The 24,233-nt window shown below is 34.6% G+C and overlaps 1 protein-coding gene across 5 annotated transcripts in view; it reads left to right on the top strand.

Annotated features, from left to right (window-relative positions):
• The window catches only part of SPAG16 (sperm associated antigen 16), a 911,706-nt gene that overhangs the window by 659,476 nt on the left and 227,997 nt on the right, over positions 1-24,233 (top strand). For all 5 annotated transcript variants that reach the window (XM_070489783.1, XM_070489782.1, XM_044751340.2 and 2 more), the window contains one exon: positions 9,526-9,652. In XM_070489783.1, coding sequence (XP_070345884.1) covers positions 9,526-9,652 — 127 coding nt within the window. The remainder of the gene's footprint in view (positions 1-9,525; positions 9,653-24,233) is intronic.

Raw genomic sequence — 24,233 nt, 5'->3', positions numbered from 1 at the left:
CCATAAAATGGAAGTGATAAATGTAACCTATTCCACAGTATTTTTGTTTAATTTTGTTATTTAGGATTACTTGATATTTGTACATATATATATATATATATATATACACACAAATGCTTGGAACCCTGAGTGGCATATAGTAATTACCCAGGTAGTGTTAACTGCTATTATTTTTTCATTGTCTCATTTTGTAACTCTAGACTATCTCGACCAGAAGTCCATCAATAAATTATTTAATTCCTCTAAAATTTATTTAGTTTCATATTGTGAGATAAGATTAATTTTTGACTCAGCATGTAATGGTGAGAATCAACTGTGATATTATTTATGGGTATATTATAAGATAAACTATAAGGTATTATGATTCTCCTGTATTTATTTTTAAAGTGTCATGAAATAAAAAGTAATATATTTGGCAATTAAGTCTGAATAATATATAACTGTTTTTTTTTAATAATTTAGTTGCTTCCAGTTATTTTTTACATATAAAATATTAAAGGATTTTCCAAACAAGTTACTCATTATTACTCATTATAAAAAATATATGCAGAGCCTAATCTGCTTGGGTATTATCAGAGCCTAACTGACCTGGGAGAAGGGAAATACACAACTACAGCTGCCTCAAGCTTCCATGTGGGAGAAGGGAAATAGCCAACTCCCTAAGTTGTACTACTTAGTACTTAAGTTACCGCTCTAGCCAACCTGTTACACCTAGGAAGGTAGAAAATACTGAGAAACATTTGTAAAGTGCATGGTCCAGATGCTCACTCACTAAAAGACTAAGACCTACTTATAAAACTTTAGAACACTTCCTCCATCACACACTTCACAGCCATATTACTAAAGGCCTATTTACTGCAGTTCCTTTTACCCAGTACATCATATCCAGCTATCAAGAAAAAATTACAAGATGTACCAAAAGGCAAAGAACACAATTTGAAGTGACAGAGCAAGAGTCGGAACCAGACATGGCAGGAATGTTGGAATTATCAGACTTGGAAATTAAAACAACTGTGATTAATATGCTAAGGGCTGTAATGGATAAAGTAGACAGCATGAAAAAAATGGATGGGCAATGTTAACAGAGAGATGAATATTTTAGATAGAAGCAAAAAGAAATACTAGAGATAAAAGCAATGTAACAGAGATGAAGAATGCTTTTGATGGGCTTATTAGTAGACTGGATACAGCTGAGGAAAGAATCTCTGAGATGGAGGACGTATTGATAAAATCTTCAAAAAGCAAAACAGAGAACAAAGACTGAAAAAAAGGAACAAAATATCTAAGGACTTTGAGACAACTATAAAAAGTGAAACACACATGTGATGGGAAGAAAGATAAGGAAGAGAGAAAGGAACAGAAGAAATACCTGAAACTATAATGAGTGAGAATTTCCTCAATTTAATGTCACACACCAAACCACAGGAAACACAGAAAATACCAAGCAGGATAAATTGCCAAAAAAAACAAGAGAGAAATCGACTTATGCATATCATTTTCAAACTACAGAATATCAAAGATAAAGAAAAAAAATCCTGAAAGAAGACAGAGGAAAAATACCCCACAAATATGGAGGAACAAAGAATTACATCTGACATCTCCTCAGAAACCATGAAAGCAAGAAGAAAGTGGAGTAAAATATTTATAGTTTTGAGAGGAAAAAAAACGCCAAACTCAAAGTCTGTTCGCTGTACAATTATCCTCAAAAGTAAAAGAGAAATAGACTTTCTCAGATAAAAAAAAATTGAGGGAATTTGTTTCCAGCAGATCTGCCTTGAAAGCAAATTTGATAACCTAGATGAGATGGCCCCATTCCTTGAAAGACATAATTTGCCAAAACTCACACAAGAAATAGAAATCTAAGTAGGTCTCTACCTATTAAAGAAATTGAATCAATAATTAATACCCTTCTAAAACAAAAAGCACCAGGCCCAGAAGGGTTCACTGGTGAATTCTAAAAACCACAGACAGAACCATAGGAAGAAATTATACCAGTTCTCTGCAATCTCTTTCAGAGAATAGAAACAATGTCTTAACTCATTCTATGAAGTCAGCATTACCCTATCACCAAAACCCAACAAAGACATTACAAGAAAAGAAAACTACAGACCAATATCTCTCTTCATGTAGATGCAAAAATTCTCAACAAGATATTAGTAAATTGAATCCAATAATGTATAAAAAGAAGTATACATTACGACAAAAAAGAAGTATACACCATGACCCAGGTGTGCAAGGCTGGTTCAACATTCAAAAATCAAATAATGTGATCCGTCATATTGATAGGCTAAAGAAGAAAAATCACATGATCATATCTATAGATGCAGAAAATAACACCCATGCATGATAAAAATTCTCAGTAGATTAGCAATATAGAGGAAATTACTCAACTTGATAAAGAATATTTAAAAAGAAACCTACAGCTAATGCCATTCTTAATGGTGAGAAACTGGAAGCTTTCCCACTAAGATCAGGTACAAGGTAAGCATGCTCCCTCTCACCACTCCTTTATAACACTGTACTGGAATTTTTAGATAACGCAATAAGACAAGAAAAGGAAATAAGGTTATACAGATTAAGAAGGAAAAAATAAAACTATCTTTGTTCACAGATAATATGACTGTCTAAGAACTGATGAAAAAAAAATCTCCTGGAACTAATAAATGATTATAGCAAGGTTGCAAGATACAAGGTTAATACAAAAGTCAATTACTTTCCTATACAGCAGAAGGAAAAAGTGAAATTTGAAATTTAAAATTAATACCATTTACATTTGCACCCCTAAAAATGAAATACTTAGGTATGTCTAACAAAATATGTACAACATCTATATGAGGAAAACTATAAAACTATTATAAATGAAATCAAAGAAAAACTAAATTAATGGAGAGAGACTCCATGTTCATGGATAGAAAGACTCAATATTGTAAAGCTGTCAGTTCTTCTCAAATTGATCTACAGGTTCAATACAATCCCAATCAAAATCCAGGCCAGGTATTTTGTGGATATCAATAAACTGATTCTAAAGTTTATATGGAGCGGCAAAAGTCCCAGAATAGCCAATACAATATTGAAGAAGAACAAAGTCAGTGTTTGAGGACTGACACTACCTGACTTCAATACTTACTATTTTGTTGTTGGTGCTGTTGAGTAGATTCCAACTCCTAGTGACCCTGTGTACAGCAGAGTGGAATCCTCCGCAATCTTTTTGCACCATCCTCTCACCTTCTGGTGCAATATCAGGCAACACTTCACTGCCATTCACAGAGTTTTCATGGCCATTTTTTCAGAAGTGTATGACAAGTTCTTTCTTCCTAGTCTGTCATAGTCTGGAAGCTCTGCTGAAACCTGTCCACCATAGGTGACTTTGCTGGTATTTGAAATACCCCTGTCACAGCTTTCAGCATCACAGCAATACACAGCCACCAGAGTGTGACAGCTGACAGATGGTGGTGCGGTTCCATGACCAGGAAATAAACCTGGGCCATGGTGGTGAGAGTGCTGAATTTCAACCACTAGACCACCAAGGCTGATCAGTACTTACTATAAAGCTACAGTAATCAAGACAGTGTGTTGGTGAAAGAATAGACAAATAGATCAATGGAACAGAATAGAGAGCCCAGAAATAGACCCTCACAAATACATGATTTTTGGCAATGGAGCAAAGGCAAAACAATGGAGCAAAGACAGTCTTTCGAAAAAATGGTGCTGGAACAACTGGACATCCACATGCGAAAAAGTTAATCTAGAGAAAGACATTATACTCTTCACAAAAATTAACTCAAAATGGATCACAGACCTAAATGTAGGAGTAGAAAACTCCTATAAGATAACACAGGAGAAAACTGAGATGACCTAGTGTATGGCAAAGACTTTTCAGATATGACACCAAAGACACAATCCATGAAAGAATTAATTGATGAGCTAGATTTCATTAAAATTAAAACTTTCTACTCTAGGAATATAGTGTCAGGAGAATGAGAAAATGAGCCACAGCCTAGGAGAAAATATTTGCAAAACGCACATTAGATAGAGGACTGTTATACAAAATATGCAAAAACCTAAAAACTCAGCAATAAGAAAACAAACAACTCAATTAAAAAATGAGTCAAAAGACCCCTCACAGAGGAAGATATACAGATGGCAAATAACCATATGAAAAGATGCTCCACATCTCATGTCATGAGGGAAATGAAAATTAAAACAACAATGAGGTACCACTACGTAGCAATTCCAAAGTCCAAAATCTGGAACACTGACAACAACAAACGCTGGTGCGGGTGTGGAGCAACAGGAACTTTCAATCTATGCTGGAGGGAATGCCAAATGGTACAGTCACTTTGCAAGATATTTTGGCAGTTTCTTACAAAACTAAACATGCTCTTACCATACCATCTAACAATCATGTTCCTTGGTATTTACCCAAAGGAATTAAAAACTTATGTCTGCACAAAAACCTGCACACAAATGTTTATGGCAGCTTTATTCATAATTGCCAAATCTTGGAAGCAACTAAGATGTCCTTCAGTAGATGAATAGATGAGTAAACTGTGGAACATCCAGACAATGGAATCTTATTCAGCTCTAAAAAGAAATGAGCTATTAAATCATGAAAAGACATGGAGGAAACTTAAATGCATATTACTAAATGAAAGAAGCCAATCTGAAAATACTACATACGTATGATTCAAACTATATGGCATTCTGGAAAAAGCAAAATTATCGAGACAGTAAAAACATCGGTGATTGCCAAGGGTTGGGTTGGGGGGTTGGGGAATGGATGAGCACAGAGGACGTTTGGGGCAGTGAAAATACTCTATCTTATACCACAGTAATGGATACATGACACTGTATATTTATCTAAACCCATAGAATGTACAACACCAAGAATGAACCATAATGTAAACTATGGACTTCAGGTGATTATGATGTGTCAATGTAGGTTCATCAATCATAATAAATGTACCACTGTGGTGGGGGAAGTTGTAAATGAGGGGGACTGTGTATGGGGGTGCAGGGCAGGAGGTAAGTGGGAAATCTCTGTATCTTCCCCTCAATTTTGCTGTGAATCTAAAATTGCCCTAAAAAAAGTCCCAAAACAAAATACAGGGCAGGTTTTTATAAACATATCTCCCCATTCAATCATTCTACATATGTATTATATACTTTTAAAAATCAGCATAACCACAGTTTAGCATAAATTTTTCCATGTTTTACATTGTTTCTGTAACTGTTAGTTTTATGGCTTCATAATAATTCATTTAGGATATTTATTCATTCATACTGTAATTATCTATTGAAGATTTACTATGTGCTATTCAAGGTCACAGGAATGCACTGGTAAGCCAAAGCACCTGCATTTACAGAGTTTACAACATTCTCGTGTGTGCATAGTTGATATATAATCATTCATTTAACTTTTTATTATGCTGTATAATTCTTTAAGAGAACATTGTATATATCCTGTTATTCAGGCTTGAAGATCCTTTGGAGGAAGAAGTAACGTCATGGACCAAAAAATATTTTGCTTACTTAGATGTTGTTCTGTAAATTGACTTTCCAAAAGAAGATGGGAAAATAAAGGTATATATATATATTGCCTAGTGAGTTGAACCAAGAAACTGCTTAGCTGATTCATCAGGATGAAGGGCCAGGGTACAATCACGTTGGACCTGTTTTTCATTATAAATTAAGGCCCTCTGTATTTCTTCCTGACATGCAATATGCAGACATAAGGACTCTCGTATAAAATATTTTATTACTATATGACATTTTTTACCCTGCCAGAAATATTGCCTCTTAACCCTAAACTTATAGTAATGTCCAAGCTTGTAAAATCTGTTTTTGAAAATTAAATAAAGCCATAAAATATGTTTATATTAAAGAATACTATTGGCTTATGAAAATAGTATTTTACTTGTTCATTTAAATTATAAATGACCTCCTTAGCATCCTAATTTTCTCCTTTCCTTATTACAATATGTCAGTATGCTTGGAAGCTCTGTGCAGAGAGGTGGTTCGGTCCGCTTGTCTCCCTGTGCTGTTGGTATCAAGCTGGCATGAAAGGTGCCTCTGGGAGTTTTCTGGATCCACAATGGCACAAGGTTTATTTCTTCCATATTAGATTATTACAAATCTCACCTGTTTCCATTTTTTATTTTAAATAGTTCTACTTTAATCTTGATTAAAACTTTTTTCTAATTTTATAATAAATTTCAAAAGTAGCAATTTCAGTTTCAAAAGTATAACACTTCTGTGAGTCTTGATACGTACTGCTACATATTTCTCCAGTATATTCCTAGCAGCCTAGGTGAAGCCAGTTTGATTTTATGTTGCGGTCCTCTAACTTGTAATTACCTTCATCTATACTGTTTTCTCACTACAGGATCTTTAAACTGGGAGTAGGAAGGATTAACAGAGGCAGTCAGGAGTCACCACTATTCGCTTTCAACTCCACTGTACCCTTTCTCCACTTGGCTAAATACCACTTACTTTTACTATTTGCCTCTGTGATCACAAAAACATTTCTTTCTGAGCTGCAGTTCATTTAACAGTTCTATATTTGGAAAAAAATCCTTTTAAATCACATGCTGTAGACATTGATTGCTCTCTATTCCCCTTATATTCATTTGTTCAATGATTTATTCAACATCAAATGTCAAAAATGTTGCGGGAGCTATGCCAAGTGCTAAGGATTCAGTGTCTCAAAAAACAGTCACTTATGTGAATTTGAACTTCTGTGACAGTTTTCTACACAACTACATTCCCCTCCTTGGTATCAGCACTGGTACCAATGGACATAACCAGAATTACATTTTAGAGAGATTCCCCAAACTCTTGAGTGTTTACTTATTTTTAAGATTGCCACATAACTCCGTCTCTCTCTAAAAAACATTTTCTTTGAAATCTATCTTTCTTAGTTTAAGTGCCTAACTATACCTACTCTCTGTTTTCTTACTGACATAAGTACTAGATAAAAATATTTGCTTTTTCCCCCAGGTTGTCAGCTAATCCCTTTCCCACACCTCTCCATTCTCACATCCCTCAAAACTCAGACTCTGCAGTTTGGATTAAGAGAAGTTTAGTATCTTCTTCTTCCGTGGAAAGAGACTGGCAGACGGCCGTCCAGTTCACCTGAGATGGGAGGAGAGATACAGGGGCTTGAGGACATTCAAAGTTTTTGATTCTGGATTCTCTGCACCTTTTATCTCTTCCCTTTAACACAGTTACTCAGAAACACCAGTGTTAGAACTAACATTTACCTTAAGACTGCTGTGGGAGAACTTGGGCTGAAGTAAAACTTCTCGGTAAGCTCCAGTGAGGCATGCATCTTCTACTGGTGTAACAAATATTTTTTGAGCTCCAGGCACTCCTGTAGACACTGCGTTCTGCCTTGCTGGATAACTGGAAGTGTAGCTACATCATTCTTCCACTACTAACTATCTTTCAGTTATCAGATGTGAACACAAACTTATTTCTACCACTTAATAAGTTATTATATTTGTTTTACCATAATGCAGACTTTGTCATGGCTTCTAAGTTTCTTAGGAGATAGAAAAATCTGGCTAAACGATGTTAGGTATTTAAAATTATTTAAAATAGTATATACTATTTATTAATAAATAATTTAGCACAATTCTTGGCTCATTAAAAGCATTGAGTAAGTATTGACTATTATTTTAATCTTATCAAACTGTTATACCTTGGTCATTTGATAGCAGTAAAAGTTAAATGTAGAACTATTTAAATATTCATTTTCACCTCCCCAAAATGATGAAAGTATTTTATCTTTTTAGTGTATTTCCTCAAATTTTATTCAGTGGTAAAAAGCATGCTTTAAAGTTGTCTTTAGTTCATAGAATCCAGACAAGAATAGTACATCAGGTCCATTATCCTCCTTTGATGAGAAGTGCATCCAAATTAAATTGTGATTAAAATTTATCTATTCTTTTCTCAAAATTGAAAAAGATCCCATTTTGTGACTTCTGAAAGATGTTTGAAAGCCTTATATCTGGAGAGAATTCTTTCTAATTTCTAACTTTAATATCCCTCCTAATCCTGAGAATTATTCTTTTCTCAAAATTAAATTCACTAATTCTTCACAATTCTTACATGTTTACGTATTTGAAAGCATTCCAGGTTCTTCATGTTCCTTTTAAGTAATAAAAAAGATTAAACATCCTGTTTATTAGATTGGGGGTAAAGGGGTTGTATTGCGCTGCCAGTGACAACAGTCACTGAATTTTAGAACTAATGGCATTTGTTGCATTATTGGTGTATTTAGGGAAAAACACAGTCCACTTGGAATGTAATGCAAGATGCACATTTTTTTATAGAAAGGATATAAATCAAGGGGTAAATGAGAAAAAATTGTATGAGCCAGTTCAAAATGAGAAGAAGGAAAATTGTACAATAATCAAGTTATCTTCAACATTTTAGAATTTTTAGGAAGAAATGGGAGGATGATCTTTGACTTGGCAGTAAAAGGAATTAAGCTGAGCTGAAAGGGAAACTGTATATCTAATTGGAGACACTATAATGACTTATCATAAACATTATATATGGGCCTGATGTGGCCAATACTCATATTCAATTGGTAAGCAGACACAGAAATTAAATGACAGAATGATGGGAATGAGTATAGATTACGTGTTGCTGGACAGTAGAAATCCCTTTTACTCACACTGTCTCCTGGTCTCTGGAGTGAAGTGGATGCTCAATAAACGTCTCCTGAGAGTCCAGCAGGAGAAGTGTAGACAGACCGTGAGCTCTGAACTGATGCTCCCAGGCTGCTACTGCCACACTGGGAAAACATGCGCCCTGTTCCCATATCACTGGAATCCATCCACTCTTCCTTTTGTTTTCCAACCCCTTTACCCAACTACCTGCTTCCTTATCCCCTACATGTTACCAAAATAGCCCCCATTATTTCTAATAATTTTGTCTAACAGAACACAAGAGGCATCGCTTCCTTGACATCAATTTCACCTGGCCCCGGGCATTCTACTGCTACGACAAAATCTCTTCTTTCCGTGTGTCCATTTGTTTTCCTACCTCTGTTTTTATTTTCACTCTATCTGAGGTATAAATTATCAATACTAACTCATTACAGGCATACAAAGTGAGGTGCACTTTCAGTGCAATATTTTCATGTGTATAGATAGTTTTTATGTGTAGATCACATATCTCATATGTATGATATGTGACATGTATATACAGACAAATTACATGGGGGTGTATATTTTTATTACATCTTCTCATATGATTAAAAGAATCAAAATGATTACCTGAAAAATCATCTTTCAAAATTTACTATAGGATTTTACATATTTAAATTATCATTTTATAACAATTTTGTGTCCAAGACAATAGTATAATGAATACTTTTTATTTTAAAGGAGTGGAATCCTGTGGATTTAAGAAAATTGTAACATAAATCTTTTTTGTCTGTGAGTTACCATATATATTCGTATATATGCAATATATGTATGTACATACATCTCTGTTTTTTTTAATACTTTAAAGGGTCACATAATAGCATCCTGCGATGCCTGCGGAGTTACAAAACTATGGGACTTCCGGAAGCTCTTACCGATTGTGTCCATTGATGTAGGTCCGAGTCCTGGCAATGAGGTGAACTTTGATCCATCAGGTAGGATCTTTTTGTTTAATGTTTCTGACCAAGCTAACAACTTTACATTTGTTCTGAAACTATTTTCTGTTTCTACTTTAGTTTCTTGGTGTTTCCTCCTATGTAAATTTCTGTTCTTAATATTGCATCAGAATATATTACATTGTTATATTTTCTCATATTTTATATCATATCTTGGAAGCATTATATTTATCATATATGTAAAGGAAGGAATAATAGAGGAAATAAGTGTGTGTTAACATAGATAACACAAGTTGCTGGCTGTGGTGTGCAAAATTTAGAGTTTATGTCCCTTAGAATCACCATCCAAGGTAAGTAAATTGGATTTTTTGAAGGCAAAATGATTGAGAGTAGAGTAGAACAAAATTTTAGCAAAAATGAAATTGAAACATTTTGATGAAATATTTTAGTCATAATAATTTAATAAATTACCTCATGTTCTCTAGGTTTTGCAATTAATTTGAAATATATATTCATCTTATTGTTGCAATTACATGATCTTCATTCTGTAATGATATTATTTGATTGTGATTAGCATTTTTTTGCAATAATATAAACATTATCAATCAGATAAAATATTTTATCTTTGCTGATCATGTTTAACACACACAATTCCAACTGTCCATTTAAAATGTTAAAATTATAGTTACATCTGTATCTTTAATGATAGCCTTTGCTAAATAAAGAATGTATATCTCTTATTGGATAACATAACTTTCCTTTGCTAGTGTGATAAAGGTTTTAAACTTTTTTAAGTTTTGAGAATTTTTAAAATTTTTGAGATTTATTTGTGGTAGATGAAAGCTGTAGAGATGACAATTGTGAATAAAGAAATAAAAATGGAATATATATATAAAGAAAATGATAACAGTTCATTTTAAAATACTTGATATTAATTCTGTAGTGCAGAAGGAATGAATATACCAGAGCTATAAGATTATTGTGTGTTTTGTGGGACTGGTTTCATGATATTGCCATCACACATCTGAAATGTAGAATACAGCAAGTTCATCTAATTAACAATCTTTAAGTTGTGTTCCCATTACAGACTGGTATATGAATCACACTAATAGCGATGGCTTCTTTAAAAATGTTTTCAATAATGTTCTTGGTATTAAAACATGTATGGTCTGTCAGAATTCAAAAAGAAAGACTGAAACAAACAAACAAACAAAAAAACACTGTACAGAATAAAAGATCCCAATTATGAGAATTTTTCATTTTACAATGTGAAAGCCTATTAATATTTCAATTTATACTTTCTGATATACAGAATCTGCATTGACATCATAGTTCTAAAGGAGCTTTAACTTGGTTTTCATGAGCATTTTCACATCCTAAAGTCCCTTTTTATTATCTTGAGCTAGCATCCAAATATTCATCTCTGTGAACTTTGAACTCTGAAATTTCAAAATTTTGGCTGTACTTTCTAATAACAGAAGTTAAAGGGTGTCTTGAAATGCTGTACAACTACTAATATATATTATACTGTCCCTATTAAATATGTTGCCACTTGCCTTTTACTGCCTGTGTCATCCAGCCCGAAAGTTCTTTTCTATGCACAGACAGGTAAACCTGATTTTAAATAAATATCAGTACCTATCTTACTGTCATACGTGTCAATATCATCTTAAAGTCCTTGGTACAACAAGCTTATTTTTTTCTCTCCATGACTGCTACTGTCTGGCAATACACTAATATTAAGAGAAGCACAAGAATCATGAGTGGAACAATGAGAAACACAAGAGACAAAGAGTGTAAACTAGGGACCCTGTAAATGAAACACTTCATCAGTTTGAGGGAATACAATTTCAACCTGACCTTCCTATCCTTTTGACCATTTCTTGAGGGAACATACTATAATTAATTTTAATTCTGTGTGTTTGAGAAATTAATGTCATAAGCATTTTTCTCATTGAATAATGAGAAATGTGTGCTTCTGCTCAGAAGTCTTCAGTGACTTGTCGTTTAAAGAGGTTGAAATCTATCAAAAGTCGAAGGAACCAGGGAGAGCAAAAGCAAGGTCCAATAAGGATCTGAGCAGAGGTGAAATCACAAAGTAAGATGCCAGAAATTATGTTCATCTCAAGAGAGTAAAGAAGAGTGAAGTCAAGAACAAAACAAAATTGAAATGAGGACAGGGACACAAAGATCTCTTCTAATCTGCACTTATTCAGGAAAAGATCATTTAAGAGAAAAGTATAACTAAATTATATCATGAAAATATTTGGACTGTGAGGATATAATCAAAATCTGACTTAATATGCTGAAAATACATATTCATTTGATATGCTTTATTCCCAGTGACAAGCAAATACAGGCATATGTGATAAAATCATTTTCCTAAAAAACAAGAGTATATTGACACTATTGACAATAATTAACATTTATTGGGGACTCACATTAGTTACATTGTGCCAAATCATGTTTCCTTGAAATTCTATGACATAATTAAATTGTGCAGCTATATATACCGAGGACATTATTTGTCACATCTTAACTAGTGTGAGGCAGGCTATGGTCTGCTGTCTCAGGTATTCCCTTGGATTTGGGGAAAAGTCATTGAAAACACATGTAATGTCATCGTAATATCATATAATACATGTGGAAGTACTGTATGGATAGCCTTCTGTCTATTTAATACAAGGAATATGAGTCACTGTTAGAGATTTTTAAATCATAGAAACAAAAATTTCTAATCATATTTCATTTCTCTGGATCAGTTTAATTGAAGGGCATCTTGAGATTTTGAGGTATGCTGTTTAAAAAGAACTGTTTCCATATATAATGACACCTTTATAAATAAGGGATTTCTTATCACTGAAAATCCAACACGGTATGGAAATAAATTGGAGTAAAGGTCATTAAAAGGTTGAAACTGTTGTCCACAACATTTGGTTTCAAATTTTTATATATATATCAAATTGCCTCATTATTTATTAACCTCGTAAGTAAATATTTTCGTTTTGAATTTATAGAAGTAAATATTTACTAATAAAATAATACATTATAAGTTGTAAAATTGAGATTCCTCATAGTGTATCATTTTTAAAAATATATCTTTGATACAAATACTTAAAAACCAGTGATTTTGAAAAAGAATATAGACTACAATTCAGACCCTTAGATCTTCACTGCCTTTTAGACTTTAAGCAAATTGTGTAATCTCTCTGAACTCAGTTTCCTCATAGAAATGTTGGAGGAGATAATTGTCTTACAGTGTTCTAATCTGTTTCAAAGGGATAATGTATATCCTGTGATGAGGAAATCATAGTACCATCACCTACCATGTTTTATCCCAGAGCTGGAAAGGGTCCTAGGAGTCATCCCATTCATTTCAAGGAGGAGAAGAATGTGTGAGCACATTGGGGCGTGAGTAACAGTTGCCCAAGGCTGTGTGCTGGTGTAAGAGGTTTCTAGTGAAAGCATAAACACTGACGAATAATTATTAAAAGAAACAAGGGTCAAACCTCATTTTCATGTAATATTAAAAACAATTTAAATAGTTAACTTAGAAGTAAAGTTATATATGATATTATATATACAGACATAATTAAAATCAAAAGATTTAAAGATGTATGAATCACCCTCTAGAGTTTAGCTTTTCTGTTACTGTAAGAAATCAGCGTCTCGCACGTTTGAAAGAGGACTTGCATGGAGCTTAGTATTATTTACATAATATTTTATTTGCAAATACATTGCTTATGACAGACACAGAGTATCTGTTTATAGATATGTACATATACTAGTATATGTTTATAACTCATGTATTTGAAAAGAGCTAAGTGTTCCTTTCTCATTAAACATAGAATCTCCTGGTAATATAATGCCACACATTTTTGCAAATATTCACTATCTAGATAATCTCTCTCACTTGGCATACTCAAATGCCATATGTTTTACCGTTCAAAAATTTATTACTATTTCAGAAAATGCTAAATGGAATTGCATAGTGAAAGGAATAAAAATGAACTGTGAGAATTTATACATACATTTTTCCACATCTCTCATTTTATCATGTTTATGTAGTTTAGCAATATTTTTCCCTCCTTTGTAGAAGGTAATTCCACTACATTTGCCAAGAAGTCACTGCTCTAGAAAATGCAGGAGCTGAAGTTTGAGCCAGATAGGGAGTTTCTCGTAGAAAGCTTATCCGTACCAGATCATCAAAATGGGCAAGGTTTCCCACCATTTGAAGGTAATCCTAAATATGTTCTACAAGCAGAACCACAAAAGAAATGCTAAAGGGGAGTGAAAAGACTCCATTGGGAAAATATGTAAAGTATCAGACCCTTCCAAAATTTTTCAAAACTTAAGATAACCTCAAAATTTTTGGTTCAAATTTAATATATCAGTTTCCGTTAGCAAATGCTACAGTTTATTGTTTTGTATTTAAAAGGCAGATTGTGGTTAATTCCTTCTAAGGAAGCAGTGTGGTGTAATGGAGAAAGCACTCATTTATGAGTTACAAGTCTAGTTTTGAATTTTGTCTTCAGTACTAAGTAGCTGACTAATCTTGGTGAAATTTCTAACATTTCTGAGACTCAGTTTCCTTGTATGTGAAATATTGAAAAGCTATTGGGACTTCTACTCCCAGCCAAGATGGAACCAGATTTACCCTCCCACCCGAGGCAACTGAAAAAGCAGACGAACTATATGAAACACTGGTTTTCAGGCACTGAATATTGGGCAAAGAACGACAGTGCTATCTGAGAGAGGGGAAGTGAAGAAGACAAGCCCTATGCTCCCCCAGGATAGTGCCTGGAGAAAACTTCTAGGTTGCAACTAAGGGATGGACAGAAACCAAGGGGAGACCCGGCAGTCTCTCAGAGTTGAGGAGACACGGTGGGCAGTACAAGGGGGCCAAGGTAGCTAAAGTCTGCAGACAGGAGAGGGCAGTAGAGAGAGAGCTCTGGAAATTTGCAGAAGATCCCCTCCAGTCTTTAGGTGAGTAAGGATCCTACATCACAGCCTAAAGGCCAGGGAAAAGTCAATCTGAAGAGTTAAAGGGAAAAATCCCCAGAGCTCACAGAAGCCTAGGAATAGTCTTCATTCCCACCAATCAGACTGGAACCACCTTGCAATTCACAAGCACAGTGGACAGAGCAGGGATTGGCAAACTACTGCCCATGGGCCGGCTGGACCTGTATTTACGTGTAGTTTCAATGGTGCACAGCCACACTCATTCATTTACGTATTATCTAAGGCTGCTTTCACACTACACTAGCAGAGTTGTGTATTTGCCATAGAAACCACATGGCCTGCAAAGCCTAAAATATTTACTATGTGGCTCTTTACAGAAATATTTGCGGAGGTAGAGTACCCAGAAGGGTATTACCTCAGAGTGAGGAGGATCAGCCCCACCTCTGGTTCTAGTCCCTTCACTATTATCTTTTGAGTCATCTAAGTTGGCTCGTGTAAAAACCTATTTAATCTTTACTACAGCTCAATGAGATTGTTACTATTGTCCCCTTTTTACAGATGAGGAAACTGGGACATAAAGATGCTAAAAACAAGCCTGATGACAATGACCCTGCTGATCAAATGTGGAGTCAGAATTCAAAGCCAGGCAGCCTGATTCCAGAGACCAAAATTTGAACTTTATATTATTCTGCCTCTCATTGTAATAGTAGTATTCAGTTTCATATTGCTGTATGACATCTGTTAGGAGAAATGATTCATTTGCTATGAATATTGAAATAATCCCTTTAATGAACACTTGGCAGTGTTTGACTCAAAGGTGACTAAGATGCAAAATCCTGTCACTAGTTGTCAACTAGTTGTCTCTGGAAGAAAAAAAAGAAAAGCGACTCTCGTATTATCTGTCAGATTTTTGATGTCTCTTATGCACAAGTGGGTATCCTAAGTAATTGTATGCTCCTAATGGGAGCCAGAACTCCAACCCCACATTTCAATAGGAATTATTCAGTTTGAGTTATCAGGGCTGGATTTTGTGAGTACCGCAGGGCTCCTCTTTTTGCCATTTATTTAAGTCCTGGCCTGATTAGACACTGCAACAAGAAAAGAAGAAAGCAAGCTAACTAGTTATCTCTAAGGCACAAAGTGGAGTCAACCTAAGTTGCTCCCCCCAGCAGTAAGCCGATTCCACCACATCCATTCCCGGGGAAAGAGAGCCACAAGGAGAGGGGATAAAATATAAGAGAGAAAACGTGATCAGATGACCCTGCTCAATTATTTATGATCCCATTATTTCATCTCCTGTTTGAGTGGCTCTATTGTGTATGCAAATCCATTTTCTTCTTGGGTTGAATATGGACCTTTCTGATATTGGAGAAAGGAACTGAAGGAACTGTAGAAAATCAGATTATGTATCTCCCTGGGAGACCCAAGTCTGTGACTAACACCTGGAAGGAAGTATATCATGCTCTAGGAACTGGGCAAAGTGCTTTCTGTTTAATCATCATGGCACTGTGAGTTTGGTTCCATTTCTCCCATTTTGAAGGGTTTTGAGAGCTTTAATTACAGATGTATAATAATAAGTATACACCTTCTTATGGTTCTGTGAAAACCTGAATTGCATTTCATTTAATCTTTAGCTCTCGGAAATTGTAAAGAAAAAATTCTTGATTTTCATAGGGACTGGCTTCATACTTTACCTGTAAAAAAGCAATTTTTTGTCTTCGGTTTTGTTGTGCTATCCCCTGCTTTAGAAGTAATTTTGTTTATCTGACAGCAAGTGTGGAAAATAATATGCTAATAATAGTTGAGACACCTTGAAAATTTTAATTAAAGGTGTATTGACCAAAGATATATTAATTCAGGGGTAATATTCATAGTCGTACAAAGGGTCATGGCCATGAGCCTGTTCTAGTGGTCTATTGTCCATTCTAATTGGTTGGTGGCAATATCATATCAGTTGTTAAGTATTTAGACTACCATCCCAATAATGGATCATAAATTCTGAGAACTGAAATGCATTTGTTTCATAAATTATGAGAGATGAATATAAGTAAAAGTTGTTGACTTTTTCAAAATATAGTAGAATTCGTACATATAACAAAGTCTTGTTCCTGTCAGGTATTGTGTTTGAAAGGTTGTATACTTGACCTAATGACAACATCATTGCACAAACTATGAAACCTCCCTTTTGGGGTTGTCTTCGGTTTTAAGAATAATGATTTAATATCCCCAGTACTCACAAATGGCTTATCTGAGTCTGGGTTGAATATGTAGAAAGATCTAGAAATTTTTGACACCTCGTGAGTCAGAAAAGGACATTTGAATCAAGCACAAGGCAAGGCTCTTAAAGAATAAGAATGTTGTTCGTGTATCATTTGTAACATGAAATTGAGCAGGACATTTAATCGCTGTTGACCTCAACTTTATCATCTCTAAAATGAGAGGTTTGGGTTAGGTACTACGCCAACTGGTTTTCAACCTAAGTTTTACTCTGTATTTCCACATGTTCATTAATACTTGGTCTCCTGAGACAAAAATAATATTCTAAAATAAAATTTAAATGCTTTTTGTACTATTTAAAATTTGAAAATAAATTTTCAAAATATAAGCAAAACATTTTGTTTTTCCTTGATCCAAAAGGGAAATATAATTTGACATAAAAATCAAGATTATTTAGGGGCTGGCCCCCTGGCCAAGTGGTTAAGTTTGCGTGCTCTGCTGCAGGCGGCCCAGTGTTTCGTTGGTTCGAATCCTGGGTGTGGACATGGCACTGCTCATCAAACTACGCTGAGGCGGCATCTCACGTACCACAACTAGAAGGACCCACAAGGAAGAATATACAACTATGTACTGGGGGGCTTTGGGGAGAAAAAGGAAAAAATAAAACCTTAAAAAAAATCAAGATTATTTAAAAATTGAACCTCAAGTTTAAATGATGGCAGTATTACGCAGAATACAAAAGTTTTAATCTTGCGCACCTGGCAACACGTTCAGTCTCTGTAGCAACAGGAATTTTGGCAAAAAAAAAGAGAAAGAATTCATAAGTTCCAATATTTTAATAAATTAAATAAATGATTCAATCAAACTCTTCTTATAGACCTATTTGAGATAGTAAGGATCTAACCCATTCTAGGTAAATCAGAGGAAGAAATAAATTATTAATCTTACAAATTTTAGCATTATGCATATGCAATCAGCAATTGCTGCTGCAATTGCCTGGATGATACAAAGAAGTCAGATTTGTGTTGTTAATTCCTCAATTTTGTGTAGTATTCTTAAAACGAGTATAGTTATAATTGTTGCTTAACTCTCTGATGTAATTGTACTACATAGAAGTATAATTGTAATGTTATAGGCATAGACAATCAAAAGATACTTGAAAAAGTTTTCCTATGTAAATAAAATATCTCCTTGGAAGTTCGTTACAAAGCTTATATGCATAATTATATACAAATAATTTAAATCCAGCATATGTCCAAATAATGACAAATTGTAAATTCGTGTCATCATATTTAATGAAGATTTATTTTGTAGTATTAATGTGAAAAACTTTCTTCAAATGCATTTACAGTGGTTATAGGCATATAGCAATTAATGTGCTAATGCCAATATTTTAGCACATTTAAGAAATTCAAAAAGATTTGTATCTATGTAGCAAGTATAAGATATTAGTTGCATGACTAGCTGTATCTTAAAATCATCTAGGCAATAAAATATCCCAATGCATATAATTAGCTATGCCTGTTATGTTTGCAGATGTAATAAAAATTATATGTACATGCTAGCATAGGTCATTTTGAAATATGACTAATGACATTTTTACACAAATATTAATCAAGAAAAAGTATTTGTATAAAGAAACAAAGCATAAGCAGACCTTTGAATTTTTCTAAGGAGCATATAGTTCTGATACTAAGAGGAATATATTATTTTAATCTAATAGCATATAATAATTACTAGATTTAAAATTAATACAGGTAAAATTTTCAGTCCACACGCACTGCATGGCCCAAAATCAAGAAGCTGAAGAATTTGTCTTCTTTCTAAAGGACTGTGTATACGAAATTGAAGAGATAATCATCTTTAATGTGCCCAGCTTATACTTTTTAATAGGATAATCCTTTAAAAGTTGTGGTTCAACAGGCGTGTAAATCAACCCAGAACAAATGGCTGCTGCTCTTGGAGATGGAGGCGGCACAGTTGGCACTTGGGATAACTCACAGTTACATTTATCTAAAATTGAATTTCAAACAATATTCAAATATGATTTACTCAAATCTAATTGAGCTCAGAAGTATCTTTTCTCACTTGTAATAAAAGAGGAGTGTAAACAAAAACTGTTTAAAATCGTCTTCAAGCAACATCCCTTACTATCCACTCTACTACCAAAAGAAAAAAGATTGAAAAGACGGAGTGTAGCACTGGTATTGAGAAAATCATCTCTCTTTAAACGTTTTGAAATAATGAGTTTGATAAACCTCTTGGAATAATAGACATGCATTTCAGGCCATGCCTTCTATGCAAGAATTTTATCATTCTTTCTCTTGTATTTTACTGGTCTAATGGTGGAAATTATGTTAATTCAGTTGACAAATATTTAGTGTAAGCCTACTATCTGCCAGGCACTGTTCAAAATTTTGGGATTCAGTGATGAAGAAGAGATAGATAAGATTCTATTTACAAAGGGAATTGAAGCAATAGCTATGAATCTTCAAGTAATAACTGGGAGTGTTAAAAACTGTAAGTTAAACTGCCCCGTGTGTGATATGCTGTATGTGCCATCAGAGTGAATTTGTAAAGAAGAGTATCCTGTAGCTGTATATGGACCAGGAGAAAAAGACAGACACTCCTATATTGTTAACTATATAAATTCTTATTTCTGTTCTCGTAGACTCAGTTTGAAGTTTTGAGGACTCTTGCTTTCTTCTGTTATCCTTTCTCTATGCCTTCTAGATGTTTGATTCGTTCCGTCTTCCTTGCTGATTAGGAACCATTTATCCTTAACAAAATTTAGTTGTAACAATGGTGCTTCAGCTGCTGCTTCTTCTCCTTCTATTTATTTTACTTCTTTTCCTCTTCTTCCTCCTCTTCCCCCTTAGCTCCCTTCTCCATTCATCTTATCCTCTCCCTTCTTTTTCTTCTTCTTCCTTATGCACAAAGAGCTGAGTTAATCCTACTTCTTGGTATATAATAGACAATTGTCATCAGACTTGATTGTTTTTCTCCTTTGATGTTCCATCCTTACTCTCATTCCATCCCACCCTCATGGAAGTTTTTAATTCTCTTTGATAGGTTTTCTTAGATTTGCAGGTATCATTGAAGAATATATAGAATTACTTTGTGTATTTATGTATCTAAGATTTATAAAAGCTATATTTTGCTATACATTTCATTGTTTCTTGCTTTTTTATTCTATACCATGCTCTTGTTTTATCCATATTAACACATATCAATTAGGTTTATCAGTTCTGTCTACTGGATAGTATTCCGTTTTATTCATCTTATTGTTTTATTTATCTATTGCACTAGTGATGGGCACGTCAGATGCCTATAAGCCCCTGCTACTTCAAGGTAAGGTGTCCAAACACCCTTATACATATCCCCTTAATGGGATCCTGTGAGAGTTTCTCTGTGGTTTATACCAACAGGGGTATTTGCTATGCCATAAAGTGTACATTATTTAATTTCACTAAGCGCTGTCACATTGTTCTTCAGAATCACTAGTTTATAGTCTTTCAAGAAATCTCATTATCAATATTTGGCAGGGCTGTGGACTGAATTACGTCTCCCCAAAATTCATGTGTTGAAGCCTGAGCTCCCAATATGACTGTGTTTGAAGAGGGGCTTTTAGGAGGTAATTAAGACTAAATGAGGTCATAAGAGTGGGTCCCTGATCCAATAGGACTGGTGATCTTATAAGAAGAGGCAAGTGCACACAGGAGGAAAGGCTATGTGAACACAGAGCAAGAAGCCACAGTCTGGAGGCCAGGAAGATAGCCTTCACCAGACCCTGACCAAGCTGGCGCCCTGATCCCAGACGTACAGCCTCCAGAACTGTGAGAAAACGGACGTCTGTTGTCTAAGCCACTCAGTTGATGATGTTTTGTTACGGCAGCCTGAGCACACTAATACAGGTTGTATTTGACTTTTCAGTTCTGCCAGTATAGTGGGCGTGGTGTACGTTGTATTTCCTTAATTGCTAACGATGATGAGCACCTGTTTACATACCTTTCGGTGTTTCAGGCTTCCTCATCTGTGAATTAATTGCCTTTGCCCACTCTTTCTATTGAGTTTCCTTTCTCTGGAGATTTGCCCATTTGCAATAACTATTTGCATATTAATCTATTATTGGTTTTAAATGTTGTAGATTACCCCCAAAGAGTTGCCTACTTACTGATCTCATCTATGGTCTCTTTTATTGAACTGAAATCTTTAAATTTCATAGAATCAAAACTATTTTCTTTTTATCTTAGTATTTTTTGTTCTTTTGAGAGATTGCTTAAGAATATTATCCCCACTGTTAGGTCACAAAAGTATTTTCCTGCATCTTCCTCTTTTAGCTTTATGTCATCACCTTTTACATTTTAGGTGCAAGGAGGTGTGATCAGTTAGCATCTCCTGCAATAACAAACAGACCGGGATCTTCCTGACTTATAAGAGCATCTGTTTCTTGTTCACTCATGGGAGAGCTTCAGGTCAGCTCAGACCTGATGCACTTTCTTGGACTCAGCTGAATGGCACGTTTCTTCTCGTTCTGGATACCAGGACCTCCATGTGGAACACGTTATCTTCATACAGTAAGCAGAGCGGGAAAGGAAAAACCTAACAAAGCAATCACATTTAAATCTTTTTTCAGATGTGACAAATTTTGTCTGCTTGATATCTCATTGTCCATGGCAAGTTCATAGCAAGTTATAAGATGTCACTTTTATCATATATCAACCTCAAATAGGTAGACAGAGTCTTTTCTAAATTCTTTTTTTAAATCTGTTGGTAACATTGTTTCTGAGCTGGTACAACTCTGTTTTTATTACTAGATCTTCCAGTATGATTTAATATATGAATGTGAAGTCTCTCTCCTTGCTCTTCTTTTTCAAAGGTATCTATTGGGCCTCCTGTCTCCTAGGATTTTTAGGGTTATCCTTTTTCAAATTTCAAATTGTATCAAATTATATTAGAGAATATGGTTTGCATTAAGTTGATCTTCTGTGGCCTCTAATATAGACAATTTGTTCAATGTTCTTTGTGTAATCAAAAGGAATTGCATGTATATGTTGCATATCCTTGTTGGTTCAAACATTTGTTTTTTAACAATTTTTTTATTCCTCCCCAAAGTCCCAGTGAATGGTTATATATATTAGCTGTAAATTCTTCTAGTTCTTCTATGTGATACGCCACCACAGCATGGCAACTGACAAACAGGTGGTGTGGTTCTGCTCCCGGGAACCAAACCTGGGCCACCAAAGAGAGGGCTGAACTTTGACCACTAGGCCATCAGGGCTGGTTTGGCTCGAACATCTTTATTGAGCTCTTAGTTTGAACATGTTTACTGGTTATTTAAATCATTTGCAACATTTCTTATATTTTAACTGCTTGAGATGGCAGTTTCTGAGAGGGCTATATTAAAAATCCTTAACCACAAGTGTTAATTGATTTATTCTTATAATTCTATCAGTCTTTGCTGTATATATTTTGAGGCTATGTTTTTAGATACATCTATTCTTAATCATTTAAGAGATTTCTGCCTTTTATCAACCTATAACATCACCTGCATAATGATTTTGCCTCTATTGAATCTCATATTAAAATTGGTACCCTATTTTCTTTAGGGTCATATTTTCCTGATAATCCTTCTTTCCATATCTTTATTTTTTGTATCTTTTTGTGAGAATTTGTTATTTGTTATTTTTCTATTTTACTTTTGTCTTCAATCTGATATTCCTGTCTTCAGAATGATAAACTTAATCTACTTATAATAGTGATTTTTTCTACATCAATATATTTGCACGGAAAAATGCTTCTTTTAGGATTCTCCAGAGAAACAGAACCAATAACGCATGTGTGTGTATAATATAGTATAAATGTATTAAATATATTACATATACATGTATGCATGTGTGTAACTTGAGTCCAAAGGCATTATGGGGGCAGAATTCCTTTTTTCTCAGGGACCTCAGTCTTTGTTTCCTAAGACCTTCAATGATTGGCTGAAGCCTGCCCACATTATGGAGGGTAATCTGCTTTACCCAAAGCCCACTGATTTAAATATTTATCACATATAAAAATACCTTCACAGCAACACTTAGACTGGTGTTTGATCAAAAACCATGGGTACCATGGCCTGGCCAAGTTGGCACACAAAGTCAGCCACCACAATGCATTTCTGACATCTTCCTGGCCCTTGTCTTTTTCGGATGATCTTAATTCTTTCAAGATATGTTTATTTTACCCTTTCCTAGATGCTGAGGATACAGTAGTGAAAAAAATATATAAAAATTTCTGCTTTCATGAAACTTACTTTCCACTTAGGGGAGAAGGCTCAGAGGGAGGTTGATGATGAATAACTAATGGAATCAACACCAATATATATACCAAGTGGTGAAAAGTGCTATAAAATTTAAGACAAGAGAGAGAGAGTGATGAGGTGGAATATTACTTTAGAGAGAATGTTCAGAGAGGATTTCTCCATGAAGCAATATGTGAGCAGAGACTCGATGGAACTGAGGGAATAGATCAAGTGGTTGTCAGGGGGAAGAGTGTTCCAGAGAGAGAGGACAGCAGTACCAAGTCTCTAAGTCAGAACTGTGCTTTTTGAGTATGAGGTCAGATGAGATTTATGAGGGATGAGTCAAAGTGTTAGCCAAGGGCCAGATCATGCAGTCTAGGGAGCTGTGGTACTAACTCTGGTCTTTATTCTTAGAAAGGATTATTATAATAAATTATCTTAATATTTTAAACGCATGCACATTCAATGGGGTATAGGCAAATTAAAGTCTTGCCAAAAAAGAATAATATATGAAACTTAAAATAGAGCCAATATATTTGATCAAGTCAAATAACAATCAGTAAGTGGTTTGCTATTAATTATGGATGATTAAATCACAGCAAAATTATTACCCTTATTTATGTCTAATGTGCTGCGACTTAAGTCACAGACTCAACTATATGAAATATTATAGAAATCGAAATGATCCAGACACTGCTAATAGACTGCAATTGATAACATCATGATAGTGGGCAACTTCACAAACTATAGTTACCTTTGCAACACTTTCTTGTTTTTCTTTAGAAAGCTAATATGATATTTAGGTGTATGGGTCTTGCTGAATGATCTGTTGAGGACGAGATAGTTCATGGATTTGCTCCTCTCCACTCTCATATCAATAGACAATTTGCCCCTCATTAGCATTATGGCAACTTATACAGAGACATTTTGACATGGGGAGCATTTAGACGTGCTTAACTTTTATTACTGTCAGCCTGAAGCAATGTTTATGATTAAATTAGTTTGTCTTTAGGAATCTCCTTGAAGATAAAATTTCCTTTGCATCTGTATAAGCTTCACGGAGAAATTGTTTCCATTTTAGGGGAAAAATTATAACAGTGAGAATTTTGGAGTATTTTGTCATGCATTCTGGAAGCGTAAAGCACTGCGAAAGAG

This window comes from Equus asinus, chromosome 19, assembly GCF_041296235.1.
Source record: "Equus asinus isolate D_3611 breed Donkey chromosome 19, EquAss-T2T_v2, whole genome shotgun sequence".
In the NCBI taxonomy this organism is placed as follows: Eukaryota; Metazoa; Chordata; class Mammalia; order Perissodactyla; family Equidae; genus Equus; species Equus asinus.
This window is presented reverse-complemented; position numbering and strand designations above follow the sequence as displayed.